The sequence below is a fragment of the Chenopodium album genome, chromosome 10 (assembly GCF_948465745.1).
Source record: "Chenopodium album chromosome 10, dcCheAlbu1.1, whole genome shotgun sequence".
NCBI classification, from domain to species: domain Eukaryota; kingdom Viridiplantae; phylum Streptophyta; class Magnoliopsida; order Caryophyllales; family Amaranthaceae; genus Chenopodium; species Chenopodium album.
This window is the reverse complement of record NC_137843.1, coordinates 8,253,137-8,278,053: the sequence shown is the minus strand read 5'-3', so window position 1 is coordinate 8,278,053 and position 24,917 is coordinate 8,253,137. Positions and strand designations below refer to the sequence as shown.

The following is a 24,917-nucleotide window of genomic DNA, read 5'->3' as shown; positions in this document are numbered from 1 at the left end:
AGATGGGATTTTTTTGAGCGAATCGGGGAAAGTTGGGATTATTCCCGTCAATTTTTCCAAAAAGAAAATGGTTTATTTAAATTCCCATATGTGCCATGAAAAATCATTCACTTACAAAGATCATCAAAATACCAAATGTAGCAATCCAATATGACCATGAGGGTCTAACAAAGGAGAAGACATATCATAATAATGCATGAATAGAATTGTAGGTGATAATTTGATAACCAATAGTTTTTCATCATTAGAATAGAACTAAGTGACAGTGTTCGTGAATTATGTCATATCATTATTGCTACTACTTCAAGTATTTCATCATTATAATAGAACTAAGAAGTGAGGAGCACAAAGCTAGCATATTTATTGCTTCACAAGAAATAGAACTAAGAAGTAAAATAACCTAAATTGCTACTAGCTACTTCTTAGTTCTATTATAATGAATAAATAACATATTTATTGCTACTACTTCTTCAAGTATTTCATCATTAAAATAGAACTAAGAAGTGAGGAACAAAAAGCTAGCATCACGAATTCACAAACACGCACATCAACAAGAAGAACAAGACAACGAAGTGATTGAAAACAACGATCTCATCTTATGACAATGTTTTCAAAATTCTATCATAACAAAACCAAATTCAACTATTTGTCCAATAACAACACCACCGCTTCTTTACAGCACCAACAACATCAACCGTTAGGAAATGCGTCACTAAATATAATCTGCCGTGGAGGATTTATATTCTCTTTTTACATAGTAGAGAGAAAAAAATTATAGATTGGAAGGTTAACTTTGTCTTCCACAGAAGAGATAGAAAATGAAACAAAAATAAATTCAAGGAACATTAATTAAGAGGCGGATGATGAAGAGGCTGGAAGGTATCGTGTGAAGTTGTGAACGGACTCACGGTGAGTCTATCCTACACAATACTTTTCGGGCCTGTTCACATTTACTGAACTGAGCTGAGCTGAATTGAAATGATTGGAGCTGAACTGAACTGAATAGAGCTGAAATGAATATTTTATGAGAGAAGAAAATTAGGAGCTGAACTAAACATGCCCTTTGTATTTAATATTTTGAGGCAATACTACTATTGCCATTTTTTTTTTAGAAAAAATATACTACTATTGCCATTTAGTTTTTAAACACATAGCCCAATCGATCGACAACTCCAATCCTTTATCACATGACTACTTCAAAAGCATGAGAATCAGAATCTAGAAAGAAAGATACGATGCTCTTCCACATAACATTACAATTAATGAAACTCAACAGAGACGATGACATTGGAATTATCACCTTTAATTTCAACACCTGAAAACTCTTGTCAAAGATGGAAGAACATATTAATTCAAAGAACAAAATCTCTTGTGACAAAAAAAAAAAAAAAAAAAAAAACAATGATTCTTCCGGATGACAAGTTGGATTCGAAATCTTAAACCAAATCCACCATATCTATAATAATAAATTTGCCGAGTCACTAAAACAGAATTAAACACCTTAAGATTCTTAACCAATTTCATTCTCAATTTACATAAACAATTAAAACACTGATATTAGTCCTAAACTCTTAATTAGTTAATTGTCAATATAAAATTACCTTACATACGAGTAAGTTTTTGGGTAGCGTAAAAACACCCCACCCAAAAAATAAAAAAAGGAAAAAGAGAAAGAATAAAGAAAAACCACCGTTGTTATCACGCCATTTTTGAGTTTGAAATACCCAAATCTGAAAAACACTGCAAATTTCTCTCAATTTTCAACTTGAAATTAACGCAGTTATCCAACCATCCTCCCGCTCATATATATATTCATCTTCTTCCCCACTTTCTCTCTCCTTACCGCCGACTACTTCTCTCTCAAACCCTATCTCTCTCTACGCAATCTAATCTCTCTCTAGATTTTTCTCGAAGCTTCTTTGGTTTGTTCATCAATGGCGAAAAGGAAGCTTGCTCAGAGAAAAGGTGCTGCTTCCAAAAAGGCTAAAATTGCCGAAGAAGAGAAGAAGCATGAAGATACCGAAGTTGCGGTGTCTCAGGAAGATGAAACTGTGAAGAAGCAGAAAGAGGAGCCGAAAAAAGTTGTGCGAAAACCTAAGAAGCGTACTAAGCCTGATGTTGAACCTGAGTACTTTGAAGATCAGCGTAATTTGGTAATTTTTTGGTTTTGATTATTTTTTTTTTTTTGGTTTTTCTTGATGTGTTTTTGTTGTTTGATTGAATTAGTCTTGTACTGCATTGTGAAATTTAGGTTTATTTGATGTGTTTTGTTGTTTAATTTGAATTAATTTTGGTTTAATTTTGTACTGCATTGTGAAATTTAGGTTTATTTGATGCGTGTTTGAGTTTGCTGTAGATTTTTTTTCATGTTGTGAGATTATTTGTGGTTTGATTGTTTTTTTTTTTAGGGTTTTTAGTTTTGTTCTGAGAGTTTGAATTGCATCATGAATTTCTGTCTGAATTTGTGTTTTTTTTTTTTTTTTAAGAGATTAAAATTTACATAAATATATTACCTGTTTATTGAATTGCATCAGTTTCTTTCACACATACAAAAAAAAGCCGAATTCTTTTTTCATCCCTTTACCTGTAGTTTTGTGTTATGGCATTTGGCATTATGCCTTGAATTTGCTCTGGATTTGTATGTTTGTCTTATTTAATTCCAACGGCTCTTAGAAGAGAATTTCATAATAAATCAGCAACTTTTTTGTTTTGGAAAATCCCAAATTTGAAAACATTACATATTTATATATGTTGGAAGAGAGTTAATTATAAATTACTACAAGTGCTTTTGAGAGAAGTTTATTACTTGAAACACTTCATGGGGTTCTCACTAACTCACAAGTTAATCTTCACAGTTTCTTTGTTGTTACTAAACTTTCATTACTAAAGAATGGACAAACAATGCCCCATTAGTACTCTGTATATAGGTTTTGCGATAACAATAATCGACATGTCTTGAACAGTGTCATTAATCATACTGTGTAGTCATAAAATGTAATAAATTCATAGTGATCTATAAAATAAAACTGGTCAACATTAGACTAGAGAAAGAAACAAGTTGTTACCTTGGGCCCAAAATAGCCCCACTATTCTTTCTCCTGGAAAGGCGTGGCACAATCAAATGACAGAGAAATATGCATTGGTGAAAAAGAAAGCAACCATGCTATGTTAGCACTGATTTCATGGGTTTATGTGCTCAGCAAATAACAGGATACCTTGCAATTAGTCCCGCACATACCTTCACCTTCTAATAAGAAAACAGCTAGATGTGGAAGTATGTTTTTGTGTTGTACTATGATGTAACCCAAATGCCCAAATTACAATTGATTTTTTTGTTTCTTTTCCAGGAAGATCTGTGGAAAGAAGTATTCCCTGTTGGTACAGAGGTATGACCCAGATTTATTCTGTTTAATTTGCTTTTGCTTCATTTTTTTGGTAATTTGTTTAAGATAATGGGCCATATTGATAAGTTTTCTTTTATTTCCAGTGGGATCAAATGCACTTGGTTTACCAGTATAATTGGAACTTTACAAATTTGGAGGTATGTTGCAAAGGAAAAGCTAGTTTGGTACTCTTTTTTGCAATGTTTTTGGTGTTATTGTGTTCTTGACTAGGCATTGCTAATTTTAACTAATTAAATGTTAATATGTTTGTCAGAATGCATTTGAAGAGGGAGGAGTGCTGCATGGAAAGAGAGTCTATCTCTTTGGTTGCACTGAACGTATGTTTTTTTTTTGCCTTTTAACTGTTCTTGATTAAGTGATGTTGATGTTATACTTTTGGTTCCATCATCAATGCCATGAATTGAAAGCTCATTTGCTTTAGCTTTTTGAGAATATTTTGTTGAGTTTTTCACTCCTTATTTGTTTTTTCATTTATGCAGCTCAAATGGTTCCTCTCGATAATGAGATGAAAATAACTCAGGTTCCTGTTGTGGTAGCGGTAAGTTATTTTTCTTAATAAATAGAAATTAAGCATGGTTATTTTGGTTGCAAATAGCTATATGTTATGGCTTCTGGTTGAAAGAAGTTTCTCAGATTTGCCTTACAAAAGGCATGCTTTCATAAATTCAAAACCTGTTTAGGGCTAAATATTGCTATGTAAGTGTTCCGAACTGTACTTCATTCTCTGGGACTTTCCACTACTAAGTTTGAAAGAATATTTGGGGCAGTACCTTATACAACTATTAGGTGTAAAGGGTGGTGAATTCAATCTTAAGTTGTATCTGCAGCAGGCTTACTCAACAAAGCAGAAAGGTTGAACCTTTCACTTTTCAACAGAATTTATGATATAAAAAGTGTGCATGAAATATTCTGCCCATTTCCATTATTAAGCATCCGAAAGGCAAAAACTAAAATTGAGTGTTGGAAGAATGGAAGATAAATTGCTTTCATCAAAATTCCAGCTTCATGTCTCCATGTAGGATCCTCATGTTAGTTGATCCAGATAATATACTTATTTTTCCATGCTTTGCATGTCTTCCAACCTTCATTTTAGCTTATATATTTTTTAAATGTATATATTTGAGCACAAAATGTTTTCAATCTGCATTTTAGCTTCATTGTCGTATAGCCATACTAATTTTAGTTTTAAAGGCATTTGTTTTTCCTTGTTATTTTTAAAATTGAAGTTGTTCCTTGCTTCCAGTTTCTTTGTATTCCCTCCATCCTTTTATTTGCCCAATTGCCATTTGCACATGATCTTTTGCAAGTGAAGTAGAGAGGAAGTAGGACCCAACTCAAGAGAAAATGCAGAGACAGTTTCTTAGAAAGGAAATGGAGCAAGTAAAGACATAATTATTTTTATTTGTGCAAAGGTTGTGCCTGCTGTTTTTATCGTCAAAGTAGTTGTAGATAAATACCTCCCCCTTCCCCCCCCCCCCCCCCAACCCCTCTCCAAAAAAAAGAAAGAAATTAAACCTTTTTTGTCATATTTTTTCCTAGTTGCTGTATTGGTTTGTCTTTACCTTGTTTATTAACTGATATTGTTCTTTGTAATTAGATTGTGTCGCAATTTCCCCCTTCGGATAAGATCGGCATCAACTCAGTTCAAAGGGAGGCTGAAGAAATTGTTCCCATGAAGCGCATGAAGATGGATTGGGTACCATATGTTCCATTAGCGAATAGGTACCTAATTTTGAGAGCTTCCATTTGTGTATATTTTTCCTTTTGGCTTATCTATTGTGTTTCAATGGCTGATGGCTAATAGTATGGTGTCTTAATTTTCAGGGATATTATGGCAGAAAGGTTGAAATCTGAGATCTTTATCTTGAGATGCACTCAGAGAAAGTATGTTTCAGTTTTGGTCATTTAGCTCCTTAAATGGTTTCTTCTAGTGTTCTAATGAAGTGTTTGCAAATTTCTTAATTTAGTCTTTCAGCTACTTTGTCTGTCGTATGGTCCAGATAGAGTTCACGAAACATGCAATCTTTGTTCTTGTGTGTCCTTAGACTCCTGACTAATTTATGCTAATTTCCTTTTTTCCTTTTTTTTTTAAAAATAATAATTTGGGCACAACTAGTCTGAAACCATGTCACAGCCTGGCTATGTTGATTTTCATTTGCTTGTGCTGGAGAAGTAGTGCTTGACTCACCCGCATATGAATCTGAATACCAATGTAGTTTGCTCATTGTTGCCGTGTGTTGTCATGGCGTTGTGACCAATTTGTTCCATCTGAACCTGTCTTGGTGTTTCAAAAAAGAAGAAATAATAAAAAATTTCCCCTCTATTTATATGAACCGGTGGAGTTTTGTAGCTTCGTGTAGTATTGTTTTGATAATCATAAGCAGTAGGATAATCAATTAGTGTAAATAAACTCCTTGTAATAGCTGACAAGTTTCCATTGTTGATCAGATGAAGTAGGATTGTGATTATAAGGTTATTGGGAGGGTAAAGAAGTTGTCAAGTTGTTTTATTCAATGAACAAAGAAGATGAGTTTATAATGGCACTTGTTCGGGCGCATTAAGTTTTACTCTTTACTCTATGGATGTGCATTCAAATTTGGAGCTATCCCATCTAATATTTATTTCATTTTGATAACCCTGTTTTGTTTTCTATTAGTATCTATAGTTGGTAGCTATGTGGAACTCTTATGCTTAAAAGCTGAGCTGTTGAGGCAGTTCTCATTTATAATTGGTTTGATATCTGCAGGTCTGCGTTAAGGCATTTGAAGGAAGATCGTGTCAAGGCATATGAGTATTGTTTACCTTGTGAGTTTCCAACACAATTTGTTTGCTGTCCAGTTTCTAATGTAATGGCTTATAGAGTTCCAGTGAAAATAGAAAATCTGACTCAAATATATGGATGGTTGACTTCATATCCATGTTTATGGGAAAGGGTATATAACCTTTTCAGTTAAAATGCAGTCTAAGCTAAAATTTGTTGCTCGATTTCATATTATATTCTCTCCCCTTGCACATTAGTATGTTAAGAGACATAGTAGCCATTGGCTGTGTTTGGCTAACTCTGATAGCTTGATACAACTATTTGATTCTGTGCTCTACCATTGCCATGTGGCCATTATATTATTTTGTAACAAAATTATGCTAATGCCTAACTTTTTGGCAGATATCTACCAACCCATGAAAGAAGACGAGCTTGAACAGAATACTGTTGTCACATGTTTATTTGATATGGATCCAAAGCCGGTAAGATTTAGTGATCTAAAAGTTTGATGGTTTTATTGAACAACATTCTTTTTTTCTCAGGGTAATTATGAAAAACCCCTAAGATAATCTGGAAAGTAACTTCTTTTTCCACAGAAGGATTTGACTTGCATGTTTTTTGAAATGAAAAGTTGGAGATCTACTATCATATTTGTAAGTGGGATAAATGAAACTTTGGGCAGAAAGATCTGTGAGTAGAGGAGTAGAGAGAGGTGACGTAAAAGAGGTAGATCAAGATGAGGATGAGGAAATGGGATATTACGATAAACAGAGGGATGGTAATTGTTGAGTTTGGGATTAGAGGGGGGGCAGACATCAGTTTTTTTTTTTTTTTTTTTTTTTTTTTTTTTTTTTTTGGGAGGGGCGGCGGGGGTGTTAAGATACAAAGAGGTGTTATGGTATGGATGTTGTGTAGGTTAATTGAACTATTAAATCCCTTTGTATTCTGTGTAACTATGAACTCAACCTAGTGCTGCAATTTCTTTCTTCTTTAATTTCAAAGTTTGTGGAATTGGTGCAATTTGGTTATTGAAGGTGCTGGCTCACCAATTAAGCTAAATTTGTTCACATCTACCTGTGTATTTTTATATATTTACAGCAACACATGTTTTAGTTTTTAGATTTTGCTGTAATTTGATTGTTGAATGTGTTGCCAAACTTGTTCAAATATACTCGGTTTTTTTGGCAGTACACAGAAACATACGTTTTAGTCTTTATGTTTAATTTGATGTCCTTTGATGATGACAAATATCTTAATTTATAGATGGTGACATTCTATGTAATATGATTGAATACCAATTATTTTTTTACTAGTATCTGTTATCTGTTGCAGGTAATGATTGAATTTGATTGGGAATTTGATGAAGTTGAGGTATGATGTCTGTTACCTATTGCCTCTGTATATGAAGTCTTTTGATTCTGTTTTAACCCAGCAATTCTATTGTCAAGATTTTGCTACATCAGATATGACCACATAATAAGAGAGTAACATGCTGAGAGTTTGTTGTGAATTCTGTATTTATCATTTTTTTTTTCTTTCTGTTTTGACTATCTTGGTGTAACGAACTTCTTCAAACTCTCAAATTACAGTATGTGAACAGTAACTAAAAAAATAGGGGAAGGTTGATTCTTGGCTGGCATTAATTGTTGAAATATAATTTCAAGGATAGTAGCCTGTGGCTACCATTCTCCAACTAGTAGCTTTAGGCCACAACACTTTAAATGCGTAAGCAGAAAATACAAATAATTGACTGCCCTTTTATGCTACTTTCTTGTTTTGTTGGTGTCCACTATGAATTGTGGCTGCTGCTCCTGTCCACCATTCATTGTGGTCTTTGTCTTTTTCTTCTGGCATATCTGAAAGGCAGAGGTTGCCTCTCTTGCTCCATCCCAGTTGATCCTTGTGCTTTGCTCCTTCAATTTCAGGAATACACCGATAAACTTATAGAAGAAGAGGAACTTCCTTCAGAGGAGAAGGATAGATTCAAGGTTTTGTTTTGAGCCATGTGATATTTTAAAGTTTCTTTTACTTTTCTAAACCTAACGTGAGGAAATTTTTCTGTTATTGCCTCAGGAATTTCTTAGAGAGAAAGTACGGGAAGCTAAAAAGGAAAATCGGGAGGTGTGTTATAGACAAGACTTGGCTTTGGGAGTGTGTTGTAATTATAAATTATCATCATATAATATGTTATATCATTATTTGCAGGCAAGGGAAGCTCGTAGGAAAGCATTGGAGGAGATGAGTGAGGAAACAAAAGCTGCATTTGAAAATATGAGATTCTACAAATTCTATCCCGTGGCTACACCAGATACTCCTGATGTATCAGGTGTGAAGGTAGAGTTCTGATCACCTTTTGCTGTCGTTTGATGTGCCTGTCTGATATAGTTAGATATTCTTAGATAAATTACTCTTTGTTAGTAGGGAGCCACACTCCTTTTGTTGGTAAATGGCCAAAATGGGCAGTGCTTTAGTGGTAGCCCTGGTAGGGCATTGCAGGTGCCCTGTTTATTATTACCAAGTATTTCACCAAGTTTTTGGTGTTAAAAATTATCTGTGAGTATGTCTTGCAGTGGCCTACTATTACGCAAAAAATGTGAAAAAAGGTCGAGCAGGTTTCTGTTTAGCCTCTTTGTCTTGTGGTATTTGTTATTCTTTGCTCTGTATGATGAGATAGTGCATGCCGCCATTTAAAACAAGTAATGAAATATATTGCTTATCAAAGTTGACCATGATATCTCTCTGGTCTTACCTCTACGTTTGGGCTCAATTCTCATTCTTGCTGGGAGAGGCTGGGTCCCCTACCTACTTTCCTAGTAGGTGGTGCATCCAATTAAAAGATTTACTAGGTGGAAGTGTATGTATATCTGGATAATTGATAGAGGAATGTAGGTAGTAGGCCTATTACAGAACATATATATAGGAGTAAATGATTAAAGGTTGTGACACAGAGCATGAGCTTGGGCTTCATTCTTTTTTCTTATCTGACCTTGTAAAGATTTACTGATCTGAATTTATATTTATTTTTGAATTCAACTTTGAATCTCTTATCATAACTTATATTTTATGGTGATAAGAAAATATTCATACAGAGTAAATATAGGAGTAAATGGTTAAAGGTCACCACACAGAGCATGTAACTTGGGCTTCATTCTTTTCTTTTTTTTTTCTTTTTTTTTTTTTTTTTTTTTTTTGACCACTGATCAGAACTTTGATTTATTTTTGAATTGAACTTAGTTTCTCTTATCATAACTTATATTTGTATAGTGATAAGAGAATAGTAATACATTTTTTTTTGGGTAATGAATCCTATATTCTAATATTGAAGAGGAATCATGGTTGTTATTACTCTTTTTATACTTTATTTGTTTATGTTTTCATTTGAATTGTTCCATGGATTTGTGCTAATATTGCTCAAAATTAACGATTTATGAAAATTTATTCAAGTCAGTAGATATATGCGATTATTGAACTGTTTCGTTTGTAGGGTGATTTTTATGATTGCCAAATATCAAGTGCTTATTTCCTGATTAGCTTGACTACATTTGACTTTTCAAAATCCCTGACAAGATCATCAGGAAAACTGTTTTTGGAATTGTTGATTGCTTTATTGTGGTCCCTTTATCTATTGCCAATTTTACTATGAATTCCAATCTCATCTATTCATTGGCATCCTGGTTGTTCCTTATAATGATTATTATTATAATTCTCATTTTTACTGTTGATATAGTCTGCCAGTCTAATTCATATCTCCGTGCAGGCTAGTTTCATTAATAGGTACTACGGGAAGGCTCATCAAATCTTCTGATGGATGTCAGTTTGGCAGAGTGTTGCTCATGAAGAAACTGCAGCGTCTCCGACAATATTTTCTGCATTTTTTGGAGTGCCATTGCTATGGCTATTAGTTTTAAGGTTGGGAGATTAGGAACTCCCTGGGGTACAACCATGGTTGCTCATTCAGCCCCAGACATTAACACAGCGGAAGGCATTGTCATACTTGATAGTAGGTGATAAGTAGCTGTTACTGTTAGCGAATTTAATTGTACTATACATGTTGAGAATTTTTTTTTTGTCTACTAAAGAACTTGAATATTTGGAAATGTAGCAAGCCTTTCAAATAGCTTATATTAAGTTCTGAATTCCCTGTATTGCCAGACATCAATTTTCCGATTGCTCTTTAGAATGATACAGCGGCTTACAGCCCATACAAGAATTTATAATTGCTATCGTTTCTGGTTAATTGTCTGTTGGGCCTTGTTATTGAAGAATGCTACACAGCAAAGTAGTGAAATGGCTTCACTGTCTTAGCCTTCATAAAATTTGAGTAATGATTGTGTCTAAAGATGTTAATTTGTATTCAAAAAATCAACTTCACATGTTTAGCTTGTTTTTCATGTCTTAGGTTTACTCACTTCAGCCCTTTTCTCCCTTCATTTGTTGGTCTTTGTCTATAAATTGGTTAATTATGAAGAAGAGAATAACTAGGTTTCAACTTTTTCCTTGTCAATTGTAATGTGTATTAAAATTTGGAATTGTTTTATTAACCCCATTTTTATTTTACTACAAGTACTTGTGTGGGGCGTTGGTTTCACTATGATTTAAACCGACTATCATTGCGCACTATTGAAGCATTGTTTCTCAATCAACAAAGGGTGCTGGTTATTTCTATGACCTTGATTCCAATTTAGAGGATAATTTTGGGTTGGGTTTTGTCTTTTTATTCTACTAGGTTAAATTCCGTGCCATGTATGGTGTTTTACTCTTTGTTACGAACCATCAATTTAAAAATATACTTAAATATAAAAATAATTTGGTCCCATATTTTTTTTTTCTTTTATGACTGCATACTATATTTTTTTTATTCAAACTAAAATATATTTTGAACCCTGGTGGCATTTTTTTTTAATTTCACATGTGATAGTTTTTCATTCACCAATTATGTTAGGTTGAAAGATATATATTCATGATTTTATTTTACTATAAATAATCATTATACATTAAAAAGTAATAATTAAATATATAAAGATATGGTTAGATATCTAAGTTGGTAAATATATTATATTAGGATTATTTTTTCCTAAATTTTGGAGGAAAATATTTTGCCTATATTTTCTATCAAAATTTTTTAAAAAATATACTAAGGCGTGTCATTGCTGGTATGTCTTTTACTATATAGTTATTGATTATTGATTGATTAGATGATTCTAGGGAAAAAAAATGTCCTTATCATTGCTCATATTTGCTATGTTGTTTTCCTTATCCTACTATTAATCATCGTTTTTCAAATTAATTATTCCTTAATTATCCCTCTTTCCTTATCCGTATCCCTATGCCTCATATCAAATATTGGAGAAACCTAAAATTTTGAAACCTAAATCAATTTTCTAGATTTTTAGCTATAAGACTATAAAATAGAAGTCAAAATTTACAAAGCTCGATAGTTAAATTTTGAACAACACGCCGTGCATGGCTGACCACACCAGTTGACCGCTTGTAAAAAAACAAAGTAACCCCCTATAACAATGGACGAGTAACCCCTGTAATACTATTCGAGTAACCTCTACAACACTGACTGAGTAACCCCTATCACACTGGAAAATAATCCTATAACATTGAATGAGTAACGGAACACCTTTAACACTAACAAAGTAATCAAGTAATTCCCAGGATGACTAGCTACACTGTGTGTCAATCCACATATTGCATAAGAATTTGTGAAATTTGAAAATAACACATTTTAACCTTTTTTTTTTTTTTGAGTAATTTCCCAAAATAATGTATTAATTTAAACTAATTTCTTATATATATTGGTTTAAAAACTATTTCCCACAATACCGTCCACTTAGACTCGGTTGCAAGGTTTGGTATTTGCATGTATAAAACCACTAACATTGTTGGCGGTTTTAACTAATATAGAACCATTAGAGGTTCTATGCATAGAACCTCTATTGGTATTAGCGATTTTTAATGTAAAACCTCTAATACCATTAGCGGTTCTATATAAAGAGCCGCTAGTGAAAGCTAAAGTAGAGAGGTTCTATCTCCAAATCTCTATGGAACCTCTAATGGTATTAGCGGTTTCATATTGTCAAATTTCAAACCTAAGAACCAAACATATATGGACGATATTGTGTGAAATAGTATTTAAACTGACTTATATAGGAAATTAATTTGTATTTTAGCATTATTTAGGAAAATCCTTTTTTTTTTTTTTGACAGTATACTTTGATTTGTTCATAGTTTCATGTGTATCTTAAAGCTTTCTTTGTACGCTCTTTCGTTCGAGAACAAAAAAGAAATTGTACTTCCAACTTTCCGAGGAAAAAAAAAACTTTCCAAGTACCATCCCGTCAACTACTCCCAAACTTGGTTTCAATTTCCAACGGTAAAGAAGATCATAATTCACAAATCACAATTCATTAATTTCAAAATAAAAATCTCTACTTTACCCGCTTTCTTCTTCCTCAATTCCTGTAAATCCAAATCAAATGCTTCATTAATCAATCCCTAATTATGGGGATTCACAACTCCCCTTCTTCCTCTCTGCCTCTTCAACCCTCCGATGAACAACCACCTTCAATCACAACCGTTAATCACAGTCTCTCCGAAACCCCATCTCAGCCCTCTGATTTCCCGTCAAAACCCCAAATCAACGGTTTTAAATCAACCCGGAAAATCAAGAAACGCGCTGTTGATGAAACTTCCTCTGCTTCGTCTTCCTCTTCAATTCAGAGAGGAATTCGAATCCCTAGTAAGCGCAAAAACCCTAGGTTTTCTGTTCGCCGAAGCGTCACCGATGTCGAAGCAATTGCTTTTCCTCTTGGGATGTCGATTGCCGCCGTTTTGGCTCAGGTTTGATTGAATTTTTTTATTAAAGTTTTGATTTTTATGCTTATATTATGATTTATTTGGGGTTAAATTTAAGGAATTGGTCTATTTGGGTGTTTTTATTCATGGGTTTTTGATTGAATTTATGTATATTTTATGTATAATTGAAGTTTTGAAGTATATAATTGCTTATATTTATTTGCTGTGTAAAAAGTTTGGATTTTTTTGGGGTTTTTTAACAGTGTTGTTGCTGCTTTCATGCTTTGGATATTATGTGTTCTATATATATATATATATAGTAAAAGTTTAGTATATGGACTTAGTTCAAGTAATTTACTGGAAATTGGCTTGGATTTGGATTGTGGATTAAATTTGAGCTCTTATTTAATTTGGATATGTTGATTTTCTGATGTATGTTCTATTGTAGTAGTTTCATGGATGCGCATTGATTGATTGGCGGCTAGGACATTTTGGAATACACATGTATTATTATAGTATAATGTAATTGTAGGATTGTATTTTGTGATCTTGCAAATATTGTTTGTGAAGTTAGTAGCAACTTTGGATACATGGCAACGTTCTATTGCATTTTTCAGTGCATTAATTTGACAAGAAGTCGTGTTAATGAGTGCTAGAAGCAGACGATTGCCAGATTTGAATCCTGGCTTTCGTTGATAAGTTAATGTCCATGGTTAACTTGCTTGATCTCATTCACTATCACCATACTTTGGAAGTAGACATTTGCGTCACATTCTATTATGTTTATTGGCATATGTTGTTGATGAGGAGCCTCAGTCGATTTCTCTATGATTCAGATGTACTATTCTTATATATATGAAGTGGTTATTTATATGATGGTGACTTACTCACTTGTTCAACTGTTGTCTTGACTTGTTCATCAACTTGCCTTATGGGATTAAGGCTTTGTTGCCTATCAATGTGCAACTTTGGCCATTATTATCTCTAATTATCTGTAAGTAATATTACACAATGGTGGATGTTTGAAAATGACATTGAGGCAAATCTAACATGATCTTATCTGACTATGCTATCCTTGCACATGTATATGATCAAAGATGGTCAACAATGAGTATATAAAGAGTGTAAAAAGCCTATATGGTACAACCTATAAATTAAAGGGAAGTGTCTTACAATATTAGAAATATTTGATGAGAACTGATGCTCCATTTCATCAGATTTTAGTTTTTTAATGGTAGAGTGTCTTGTAAGCAATGTAGTTTTCCTTTGATATTTTCTTTAGATATTAAATTTTAATAAAACTCAATATATTGACCAAAGTTAGAACTTTATTTTTTTTAAAAAACAACCTTTTGGCTTAACAGGGTATAAAATATACTGTGGTTAGCAAAACAGTTTTTGGTTTTTATTCCGTTTCTTTTATTATTATTGAACAGATTCTAAATTTAGTTAACTTTTATACTTTGATGTTATTATGTTAATCTTTAAAGTATAATTGAACTATGATCTAAGAATTAAAGTATTGGACAGTGGTTAGGTCACTTAGGTGCACTTTCTTATAAAGTTACGCTGAAAAGGTATCAATTCTGGATGACATCATGATTTATTAATTTCCACTTTATATCTGATTAAACAAGTAAAATTTTTATTATGAACTTTCTTATATGGGATTATCAGATGAGTCAACTCTTTAAGGTTTGATTTTTTTGGTTACAGTATATTAGTATTGTGTATTTGTGCTTTACATATCTAAATTATTAGTACCAGCTTTGGATGACCTAAAAAATTTTATAGCCATCACTATATTTGTTCTATGTTTGTATTGTATTGCTTGTTTGTACGTCTGTTGATTTAGTTGTTGCTTTCAGATCTTGGAGAAGAAGGACTTGACGAATGAGAATGTTGCCATTGATCATCTAGCGACGGTAAAACTAACTTTTTCTTTTTTTTTTTTTTTTTTTTTCAAATTTTATGTATCATAGCACATTGGAAGTGTGTCACCACATATTACAATGTGTTTTAGTGTTTTTGAAGTAAGGGTGGTTTATTTGGATAAAGTTGGGAATTTTTGTTCATTACCAGCTTTTTTTTAAGTCAGATATTGGCACTGGATCAAAGTTTTCTGTGGATCAAGGCCTTGTTATTGAAATTATATCATATACTAAATGCCATTAACTTGTTGTCAAATGTGTGCATCAGTTGTTTTCACAGCCTCTACATATCTTATATTTACCCAATGTTATAAATACACGACTTACGTGACTCCTTATGTCTTTGATATACAGATCTGCACTTCAGCTGTGAGGGAATCTTTGACCAATGTAAGCCACTCTTCAATCTAGCGCTGAAACCATATGATTTGTAGTAATGCTTCCACAAGACGTTCGATCATGGATATTTCCTTTGTTCCTTGATTGTGGCACCTAGGTATTTGGCGACAAGTTTGATGCTTTTGCAAGAAACTTTGAGAAATCTTTTGGAAGTACCCTCAGCACTCTCAGATTAATTAAAAATTCATCTGTAGACGTTAGAGAAGATCAAGTTAGGAATGATGTTGGCAATTGTATCTCTGGTGAAACCCAATCCATCTCCTTAAACAATGGATATTGTTCTGCAAAAAGATCTGATATTGCAGACGGTTGCACAATACCAGTAAATCATTTTACTGGGGCTCAAGGATGTATGAAAATAGTTGGAGAGGAAGAAGACATTCAATCAGCAGATTCTAGGAACCAGGATCTTCCCCTGCAAGGGCATATAAGCTCGCAAACTGTTATTTCAAACATGCGAAATCACTTGAGCAACCATTCAGTGCTCAGTACTGTTGAGAAATCTGTTATTGAGCAAACCCGTGCAAATGACCTAAAGAGTGTTGAAATAGGTCTAATTATGAGAAAGTTGCAGCTGAAAGAAACTCAACTGGCTCTTAATTCTGATTTGAATTTCTTGGAGAGATGTAAATTGTCTCTAGGAATTTCAAGAACATCTTTTAAAGCCGAAAAGTTCAAGAATCAATTGGAAGAGACAAGACATAGTGAGCTCCTCAAAACATGTGCGGACTTTCTTGTTGCTGACTTGCTTATAATGTCAGGGTGCCTTGGCTATGGAGTGTATGCGTTTTCATATGACAATCTCCGCCAACTGAGTAGATCATGCTCTGCTTACGAGGTATGGAAAACCTGTTTATTATTGAGATAGCTAACATAGCTTTTAGTGAGTCCAGTCATCCACATTTTTGGTTCTTGTTTACTGTTTTAGCCATTATTTTTAGCTTCCTAGTATGTAATGTTATGGAGTCATGTAGATCCTATACTTCTTTGCAGTGGCCAATTGACCGTATTTCAACTGAAACTTCTCTATTCTTTTTGGCATTTGGAAATTTTGGTGTTTGTTGAGGAAATCTGTAGGACCCTTTGGCTCTGACCAAGAGAGAAATGACCAGTTATTATTATTATCTTTTTGGAGGGGGTGGGGGATGGATTCGTTAAGTTTGAGATTATTGCATATTGCAATAGAGTTCCACAAGGATTTCTTTTTTTTTTTTTCCTGTGGTTGATTTCGTCTTTGTGAAAAACTAGATAGTTTCTTCATTTGTGATTCAAACCATATGCCAAGAAGTACCGGGAATACCATTGCCCCAAATTGAGGTTCCAGATTTCTTTCTAAAACACAAAGAAATGAACCTAGCCCATGCTTTCTACATTGGAAGTTGGTAATACCAAAAAGTTCTACCTACTGTGTTTGAATGTTTAACTTCTAAAGATTCCAAATCATCAAATATAATCTTTAAAATCGGAATTATTTTTTGAAAGATTAGAGGTCGTAGTTAGGAATTTAGGATTATATGATTTTAGGATGTCCTTCCAATGTGTCATTTTTGTTTTTTTATGGATGCATAACACTGCCTTATTCTTCCCGTCAAAAAAAAAAAAAAAAAAAAAAAAAAAAACACTGCCTTATTCTTTATTTATATTTTTTTCAGGTGTCCAAATCCTGGTGGATCCCGAAACCAATGGCATCATTTAATTCAGGCCTCCAGACCCTAAAGTGTGAGGTTCAAGTGTACAGCAGGATGCTGTTTGGTTTGCTGATGATTTTAGCCATTGCTTATGTGCTTATCCAACGCTCTGAAATTTCGAGACAAGCCATGCCAATCACCTTTCTGATACTGCTTTTAGGGGTTGGCTGTGGTTTTGCTGGAAAGCTTTGTGTCGACACATTAGGAGGTGATGGATATGAATGGCTCATATACTGGGAAGTTTTGTGCTTATTGCACTTCTTCTTAAATGTTTTTACGCCATTCTTCTTTTACATACTTAATGGGCCAATTCAAGTATCTCAAGAGATAAAGTCTCGCGTGATCTTCCCCTTTTGGATGAGGCGTTGGTTGTTCTATCTCATTCTTATTTTGATTCCAATCTGTTGCGGTTTTCTGCCTTTTGCGAGCCCAAGAGCTTGGTGGGAAGAGCATTTCTCTAAATTGATCAGAAATTATATGTTAGCTGCCTATGATGAAGGTTATGATGAGGGGAGTGGCTACCATAGTGACGTCGAAGTTGAACTGTAATACTATGTAATTTTTTTTTACTCTTCTACTCATTCCTAGTTATTTCTCAATATGCCTTGCAGAGGTTTTGTTTTGGTACATCTGTATCTATGGTCGTATTTATTTAGGCAGTTGTCTTTTGTGTAATGTTATTTATGGGCTATTGTTTAATAAACTGTTTCATATGTATGTTCAAGCACATTGTAGATTAATAAAATGGCGATCACTATGTTGATTTATGAATAGAGTTGGATGATAAACCATTTTTTTTCCCATCAATGTATTAAAATTAACAATTAGGGAGTTTTGCTCGAAATGTAGGAATATTGACCATTGTTGATCCATATAAATTTCACAATCATGAACTCTTAGGACCTGTACACATTTACTGAACTAAATCGATTAGAGTTGAACTGAACTAATTGGAGCTGAATTGAACAGAACTGAATAGAGCTAAAACGAGTGAGAGTGAGGGATAATTCATGTGGTTAGAGCTTTCCTCCCGATTTCAGAGATACTAGATCGATTCTCATCCCATCCTTGGCTCTCTAAAACCCAAAAAAAAAAAAAAAAAAAAAAGAAAAATACAACGGAACAGGAACAGCCACAGGGCACGTGACACTAGGGCTGGCAAACGGATCAGGTCGGGTCGGGTTCGTGTTCGGGTCACCTAATTTCGGGTCAGCTACCCCCCAACCCGAACCTGATCCGTTTAACTTTTCGGGTTGAAAACCTCAACCTGAACCTGATATTTTCAGGTTCGGGTCAACCCGAAATTGACCTTACTTGACCTGATTTTTTATTTGGATTAAAATCAGGTTTCTTTGACCTGAACTTGACCCGACCCAAACCTGATATATTCAGGTTCGGGTTAACCCAAAATTAACCTGAATTAACTTTTTTTTCATTTCAAACACAAGTTGTTCAGAGGTTGAGCGTTTTAATTCAAACCAAAATTAAATGGCATAGTCTAACAAAGTAACAATCCTAATTAACGATTATAAACCGATAAAAAGTGCAATTCACTAATTACAAACCAAGTTTCAAAAGATTTTTTAACACAAATTACAGTTCTCAAAAATAATAGAAGATGCAATAAGATTTTCATTTGAATTAAGATCGGGCGATGTTGAGACTGTCAATCTATCATGTTGTCATCCTTGTTCACCACCTCAAGCTTTAAAATTGATCCACAACATTTCCAATTGAACATGGGTGATTACTTCTTGCTGCCAAACCTATAAAGAAAAACAACACTAATATAATTAAAACATGATAATAATCTAAATCAGACTAGATTGTCTAGATCTAACTAGTAAGATCTAAATTAAAACATGCATGCTCATGAAAAACAAAAAATAACAAGAATCACCATTAAATAAACAACATTTAACAATAAAAATTAGCATTACATTCGAAAATTAGCAAAAACAACCGTATTATAACATAAACAACAACATTTAACATCATAAATTAGTAATAACACTCGAAAATTAGCATGTAAAAAAAACAAAATAAACGAAAGCAGGTAATTATAAAATTAACAACAAAAGAATACGAAAATAAACAAAAATAGCATGTAAAAACACGAAAAAAGAAACAGAAAATAAATTAAGAAGCAAGATACCTTGATTGATGAAGGAGAAGAATTAAGGAACGCGTCTTGTGAAGGAGTGAAGGAGATGACAAATTGACAATGGTAAACGACTGAAGGAAATTAAAGAGAAAATTCAACAATATAATGAGTTTTTGAGGAGAGAGAAAATTAAAGAGAGCGAAATGAGGGGAAAAACGGCTGAAGAGGTGAGGGGAAATGAGATTATTTTAGGGTTTTGAATTTATATAGGAAGCCTCTTTGTGCATTTGGGCTGGGCTAATAAAAGCTTTTTACGTTTTTTTTTTTTTAAACTTAAACTAATTCGGGTTATCAGGTCGGGTTCGGGTTGACCCGACCTGATTATGACCTGAAATTTATTTCGGGTTAAGTGGGTCGTCTTCGGGTTGAGATTTTCAACCTTAACCTAACCCATTTAATTTCGGGTTCGGGTTCGTGTCGACCCATTTAAGTTTTCGGGTCAAAATTCTCAACCCTAACCCGCTTTTTTCGGGTCGGGTTCGGGTCGGGTTTTCGGGTCGGGTCAGTTTTTGCCAGCCCTACGTGACACCAATCTATTGTTGAGCTTATTTTTCTCACATCAAAACTACTAAAAGAGAGATGGTAAAATACTCCTACATGACTACATTAGTTACGTAGCATTTATTTACGTGAAACATCTCCGATTTTAATATTTTCCTTTTTCTTCGTTTTATAATCACTTACACTTTTATTTACACGTAATTATTAATTTTACACAAAAAAATTAACATTCTTAATTAATTTAGGGTTTTACTTCCATCTTTATTTTGAATAGGGGAAGATCAGCATTAACCCTGAAGATGAAGAATCCAGAGAAGTGCAGGAGCTGGGAAGAGAATACTTATTGGAAACATTTTCATTCTGTGCACTTCTTTCAAATTCTTCCTTTTGATTTCCAACAACACCTTGTAAGTTTTTTTTTGAAATTACTTTTATTACTTTTTTTTTTTTTTTTAATTTTACTGTGCTCTTAATTTATAAGTTAGTTTTACAATTTTTTTGTTTAATTGTATGTATTGATCATTTGGTCACATTATTCACACACACTTCCTTGACTATGTATTGTGATTTTAATAGAATAGTATAGTTAGGCGGGATCATGAGTTATTGATAAAGTTGTGTCAATTTATACTTTCAAAACATCATTTTTTTTTTATAATTTTAACTAATAATATATGAAGAATAAAGATGTTAATTGTTAAAGTTGTTCGTTGATAAACTTGAATTTCTCATTGACTTGTTTAAGATCATGATTCATGTGTACCCTAAATTGCAAGTTCTAAACTTTAATATCAAACGTTACCTCAATACTAGGGGTTTACTGTAATTTGAAAGGAATTTGTAAAATGGCATAGGAACGCGAACAATGTCCTATACGAGCACTATTTTATTTGATCTTGGTTCATGCAACCAACCCCATTATGTATAGATTAAGGCTTTGGATATTGTTGTATACCTCCGTTACATATTATGTGCATTTTGATTAATTGATTTTCATTGTTTCATCATCAGAAACTTCCTAAGAAATTTACTGCAAATGAGATTGCAAGGTTACCGGAGAATGTAATCGTGAAAGGTCCAAATGGAATTATCTGGCATGTCAATTTACTGAGTAATGACAGCAATATTGTTATGTTAACTGGTGATGTTTGGAAAGAGTTTGTCAAAGCTTACTCCTTGCAAAAGAACGACCTTCTTATCTTCAAGTATGACAGAAATGACAAATCTTTTGAGGTGTTGTTCTTTGATCAAACTAATTCATGTGAGCGAGAATCATCTTACTTTGTGAGAAAATGTGAACAACCTCAATCTAATAGTGGTTCGGATGAACAAGCAAAGAGTGACTCGTTTGAGTATATCATTTGTTCTTCTGACAGCACCGCTCACACAGGTTGTATGCTTGAACTCTAGTTCGTTAATTGACTTTTTTTAGTACTTCCTCCGTCCCAAAATTAGTTTCACACTTTTCTTTCTGTAATGTATCCAAAAGAAATTCATTCTTTCATTTCCCTTTTACTTTTATGTTACATTTAACAACTATTCTTAATGTCCATGCCAATCCCAAATGGCAAAAATGTCAAGTTGAAGTTAATTATGGGACGAAAAGGTTATAAATCTATATTACTAGAGTGTGGTTAGCCTACTGATATTTATGTGTTTGAAACAGATCATGATCTTCATGAGGAACAGGATGAAGATGAACCTGCGGAATCAAACAAAGACAGATCTACTTCAAAACAACAGAATTCTTTGAAAGAGAATGAAATTTCTCCAAAGGAAGTCCCATCTAATTGTTTGAAGAAAAGGAAGTCCACTGGTATGTTTCTGAAAAGGCCTAAAGGTCACATCTATTATTTTTTTTTTTAATGCTCTTCTTTATCTATTTAAGCATAATTTTTCATAACTTACTGAGGAGGATGTTGACTCAGTGTGACAAGTGTGTATGAAAAAAAGGGCTATTTTTGTGCTGAGTTTTATCTAATTAAGTGATCTGAGAAACTAAAGGATTGTTATTATATTATAAACCTTATAAAAAACAAAACGGCTGATCTTGTGCTAATATGTTTATGCATTTTGTTTAAGGATTCGATAATGATGAAAGGGATAAACGAAGGGCATTCATTGAAGATGATTCCATTTCAAAGAAGAACAAATGTTCGAAAGTGAATGGCAATAATTCAAAGAAGACTCACTCTCATTCTGCTGCTAGTGATAGCAATAAAGATGAATCAGATTATGTTCCACTCTTTGAGAACATGAAAAGGAAGAGCTCCACTGGTATGGCTTCAGTCGCTAGTTCATTTACTAGAACAAGAAGAGCATATTTGTTTATGTTGCAGTTGGGAACTTTTTTGTGTTTATGTTTGTTTTGCTTAACAAGAACTGTGTATTTATGCTTGGTGAAATTGAAGAGTAGTGAAAGAGAATAGAGAGAAATAGAGAAGTTGACAATTTGGTGCTCAAAAAGTCAAAAGTTTTAAAGGCACAAGTGAGGTCCTGTTTTTTGTTTTTTAAAAGTATATGATATATGCCCCATAATGAATCAAAAATTATTTAAACTTACTAAAATCATGATAATTTTGAAAACTGACAACAGAAAAGTGAAAACACCTTTTTCTTGTTTCCTGTTTTTGGTTTTCAAAAAAATAGGAAATTGAAAACAAAAAATGATGCCAAACAAGCCCTTAGTTTAATGATCTGATTTTTGATGAATGAAGTTTGTTACCTTGGAGAGAAGACGAAACACTAAAAACATCAAGAGGTTGCAAAAATTTTGCTGACTTTTGTAAACTAAAACTGATTTTTGCTGAATCACTAGTGTATGTCTTGTCACTGATTTTACTGATCTAACTGAATCGAGTTTTTCAATATTGATTTTATTGATCAGTTGAAGAGCTATTTTGCCTTTGTACTGTAGGTACTAGGTGGTTTCTATTGGTGCTACATAGATTACCAAGTACTACTTGATAGAGTGCTATAATATTTTATCTTGTGCAGTTGTTGCCGCTGCAAGCTATAGATCAAACAGAAGGCCTGTAACGGACGCAGAAAAAGAAAAGGCTGTGGCGTTGGCAAGTAAATATGCCATCGGTGAAAGCTTCATCATTGTCATGAGACCTTCTCATGTGTATAAGCGTTTTTCACTGGTAAAATTGCTTCTTCTATGAACCCCTGCCCTTAAGATCATTGATCAAAATTTGCAGCTTTTCTTGCTCAACCAACTATTGTGGCACTTATGTTCAGGTCATTCCTCGAAACTGGAAGCCTAAAGGTTTTTCACGCGATAAAAGACAAGATGTGATTCTTAGAACCAATAACAATACATGGGTGGTTAGCTTCTGTACTTCCAATAACCATGGACATGGAGGATTTGAAGGTGGATGGAAAAAATTTGCACTCGACAATTTCTTGGAGGAATTCGACTTGTGTTTGTTCGTGCCTGGTGGCCAAGAGAACAAGCGTTTTGTTCTGGATGTCAGCATTTTCCGAGTTGTTCCTGAAATTACTCCACTTAGCCCTGTACATAAGAAGAACCACTGAGCATGTAGTGTTGAATGAAATATAAAAGCACATTTGTGTATTGATGAAATGTTGCCTGCCTCCTCTCCAATTAGCTTTCCAATCATTGTGGACATCAAATATATTGCAGCTTATATAGCATAATATTCTGATTAGAGGTCACAAACAAGTTTGGCTTGGATCAATGTTGTTTAGTTACTTGCCATTTGATCAAATATTAAGTTTGTCAATCTTTGTAATAAGTAAATCTTGATTAGAGGTGACAAACAAGTTTGGCTTGGATCAATGGCAACAAAAATAAGTTTAGTTCAGTAAATCTGAGGTTAACCTAGTAAAATCATATAATTTAAGTCTAATTCAGTAAAAATCAATAATTTTATAGAAGAAATATAATAGAGAATTAGTAAAAATATTTTCAATTCAGCATAAATAATTACAGTTCAATTTAAATTAATTTCAATCCAACAACATTAATTTTAGTTTAGTAAAAATAATTTCAATTCAGCAAAAATGAGGTAGAGTGAATAGGAGACGAAAAATATCTAAGCAAAATGAATGATACTCCATAGCATTTCTTATTTCCCCTCAAATTTAATTGACCAAGAAACTTAGATTTACTTCAATTCTTATGTTTTGTGAAAAATTCACACTTCACTTCTCTTTTTGTTGGTCTTATAATGTTCACTAAATCACTATCCAATTTAAGAATCTTCGTAACGTTAAATTCACCATTTTATATTGTTATTATTTTCGTGTTTTAATAAGTTTTATATTTAGCAAATGCAATAATGTTTCAACAAAAAATACACTTCCTTTTTTAATAAAAAAATAATTACATTAAAATATTATATCTTTTTCTTCATGATCTCATCCAAACCCACTTTTTTTTTTTAATTATTTCTTTCTCTCACATTCATTACTTTTCAATGTATTATTAATCTCATTAACTTTATTTAATAATTTTTAAATACTTCAACTATTTCACTTAACTTTTATTTTATTCAAGTCAATTAATTGCCTAAAAATATGTGTAGTTCAGGGTCTGTTCACTTCAGCTTAATTTCAGTTCAGCTCCTAATTTCCTTCTCTCATAATATATTTATTTAAGCTCAGTTCAGTTCAATTCAGCTCCAATCAGTTCAGTCCACTTCACTTCATCTCAAATCAGTTCATTTCAGCACACTTCAATAAATTGTGAATAGGCCCTCAAAGTATAACATGACGAAAGGAGTATCTAAACAAGTAAATAGTCAAACTTATTTTTCTCTCATTTAACCTTAAAAAGAAAAAAAAAGAACAAGAACCGTTTGCTTTCCAACATTGATTACGTAACATTTATGGGAAAGAGCTCCGATTTTAATACTTCGTACAATTTATTTCCTCCGTTTATATCACTTGCAAATTCTGTTTTATTTGATTATATTTACCCAAAAAAGAAAAAAAAAAACATTCTTGATTTAATTAGGGTTTTATTTCCATCTGATTTTTGATTGGGAAGGTCAGCATTAACCTGAAGGAAATGAAGAATCCAGAGAAATGCAGCAAGAGGAGCTGGGAAGAAAATACTTATTGGAAACATTTTCACTCTGTTCACTTCTTTCAAATTCTTCCTTCTAATTTCCAACAACACCTTGTAAGTTTCTGTTTTTTTTGTTATTTTTACTGTGCTTTTAATTTATAAGTTGGTTTTTACATTATATTTGTTACTTGTATTAGTTGCATGTATTGGAGGCTGTAGGAGATAAC

The 24,917-nt window shown here is 33.1% G+C and overlaps 3 protein-coding genes and 1 long non-coding RNA gene across 4 annotated transcripts; 3 read left to right on the top strand and 1 right to left on the bottom strand.

Annotated features, from left to right (window-relative positions):
• The first annotated feature begins 1,722 nt into the window (after positions 1-1,722).
• LOC145562146 (protein HEAT INTOLERANT 4-like) lies at positions 1,723-10,382 on the top strand. Its single transcript, XM_081622336.1, has 14 exons — positions 1,723-2,153; positions 3,348-3,386; positions 3,488-3,541; positions 3,658-3,721; positions 3,884-3,942; positions 5,002-5,126; positions 5,229-5,288; positions 6,151-6,209; positions 6,568-6,647; positions 7,498-7,536; positions 8,091-8,153; positions 8,239-8,286; positions 8,371-8,499; positions 9,923-10,382. Exons 1-14 carry the CDS (start codon positions 1,935-1,937, stop codon positions 9,968-9,970), a joined length of 1,086 nt encoding a protein of 361 aa, XP_081478462.1. The 5' UTR covers positions 1,723-1,934; the 3' UTR covers positions 9,971-10,382.
• A 2,048-nt stretch (positions 10,383-12,430) lies between these two features.
• Positions 12,431-17,754, top strand: LOC145563398 (protein CPR-5-like). Its single transcript, XM_081623843.1, has 5 exons — positions 12,431-13,014; positions 14,838-14,894; positions 15,255-15,290; positions 15,397-16,137; positions 16,952-17,754. The coding sequence occupies exons 1-5, from the start codon at positions 12,676-12,678 to the stop codon at positions 17,534-17,536; spliced, it is 1,758 nt and encodes a 585-aa protein (XP_081479969.1). The 5' UTR covers positions 12,431-12,675; the 3' UTR covers positions 17,537-17,754.
• Positions 17,755-18,481: 727 nt separating this feature from the next.
• LOC145563397 (uncharacterized) lies at positions 18,482-19,567 on the bottom strand. The gene is made up of 2 exons (XR_014094534.1): positions 19,143-19,567; positions 18,482-18,753 (listed from the first exon to the last, which is right to left on the bottom strand). It is a non-coding gene; the product is annotated as an uncharacterized LOC145563397 (long non-coding RNA).
• A 384-nt stretch (positions 19,568-19,951) lies between these two features.
• LOC145564715 (B3 domain-containing protein REM16-like) lies at positions 19,952-23,192 on the top strand. Its single transcript, XM_081624939.1, has 6 exons — positions 19,952-20,059; positions 20,664-21,042; positions 21,319-21,468; positions 21,735-21,929; positions 22,650-22,798; positions 22,896-23,192. The coding sequence occupies exons 1-6, from the start codon at positions 19,952-19,954 to the stop codon at positions 23,190-23,192; spliced, it is 1,278 nt and encodes a 425-aa protein (XP_081481065.1).
• Positions 23,193-24,917: the final 1,725 nt, after the last annotated feature.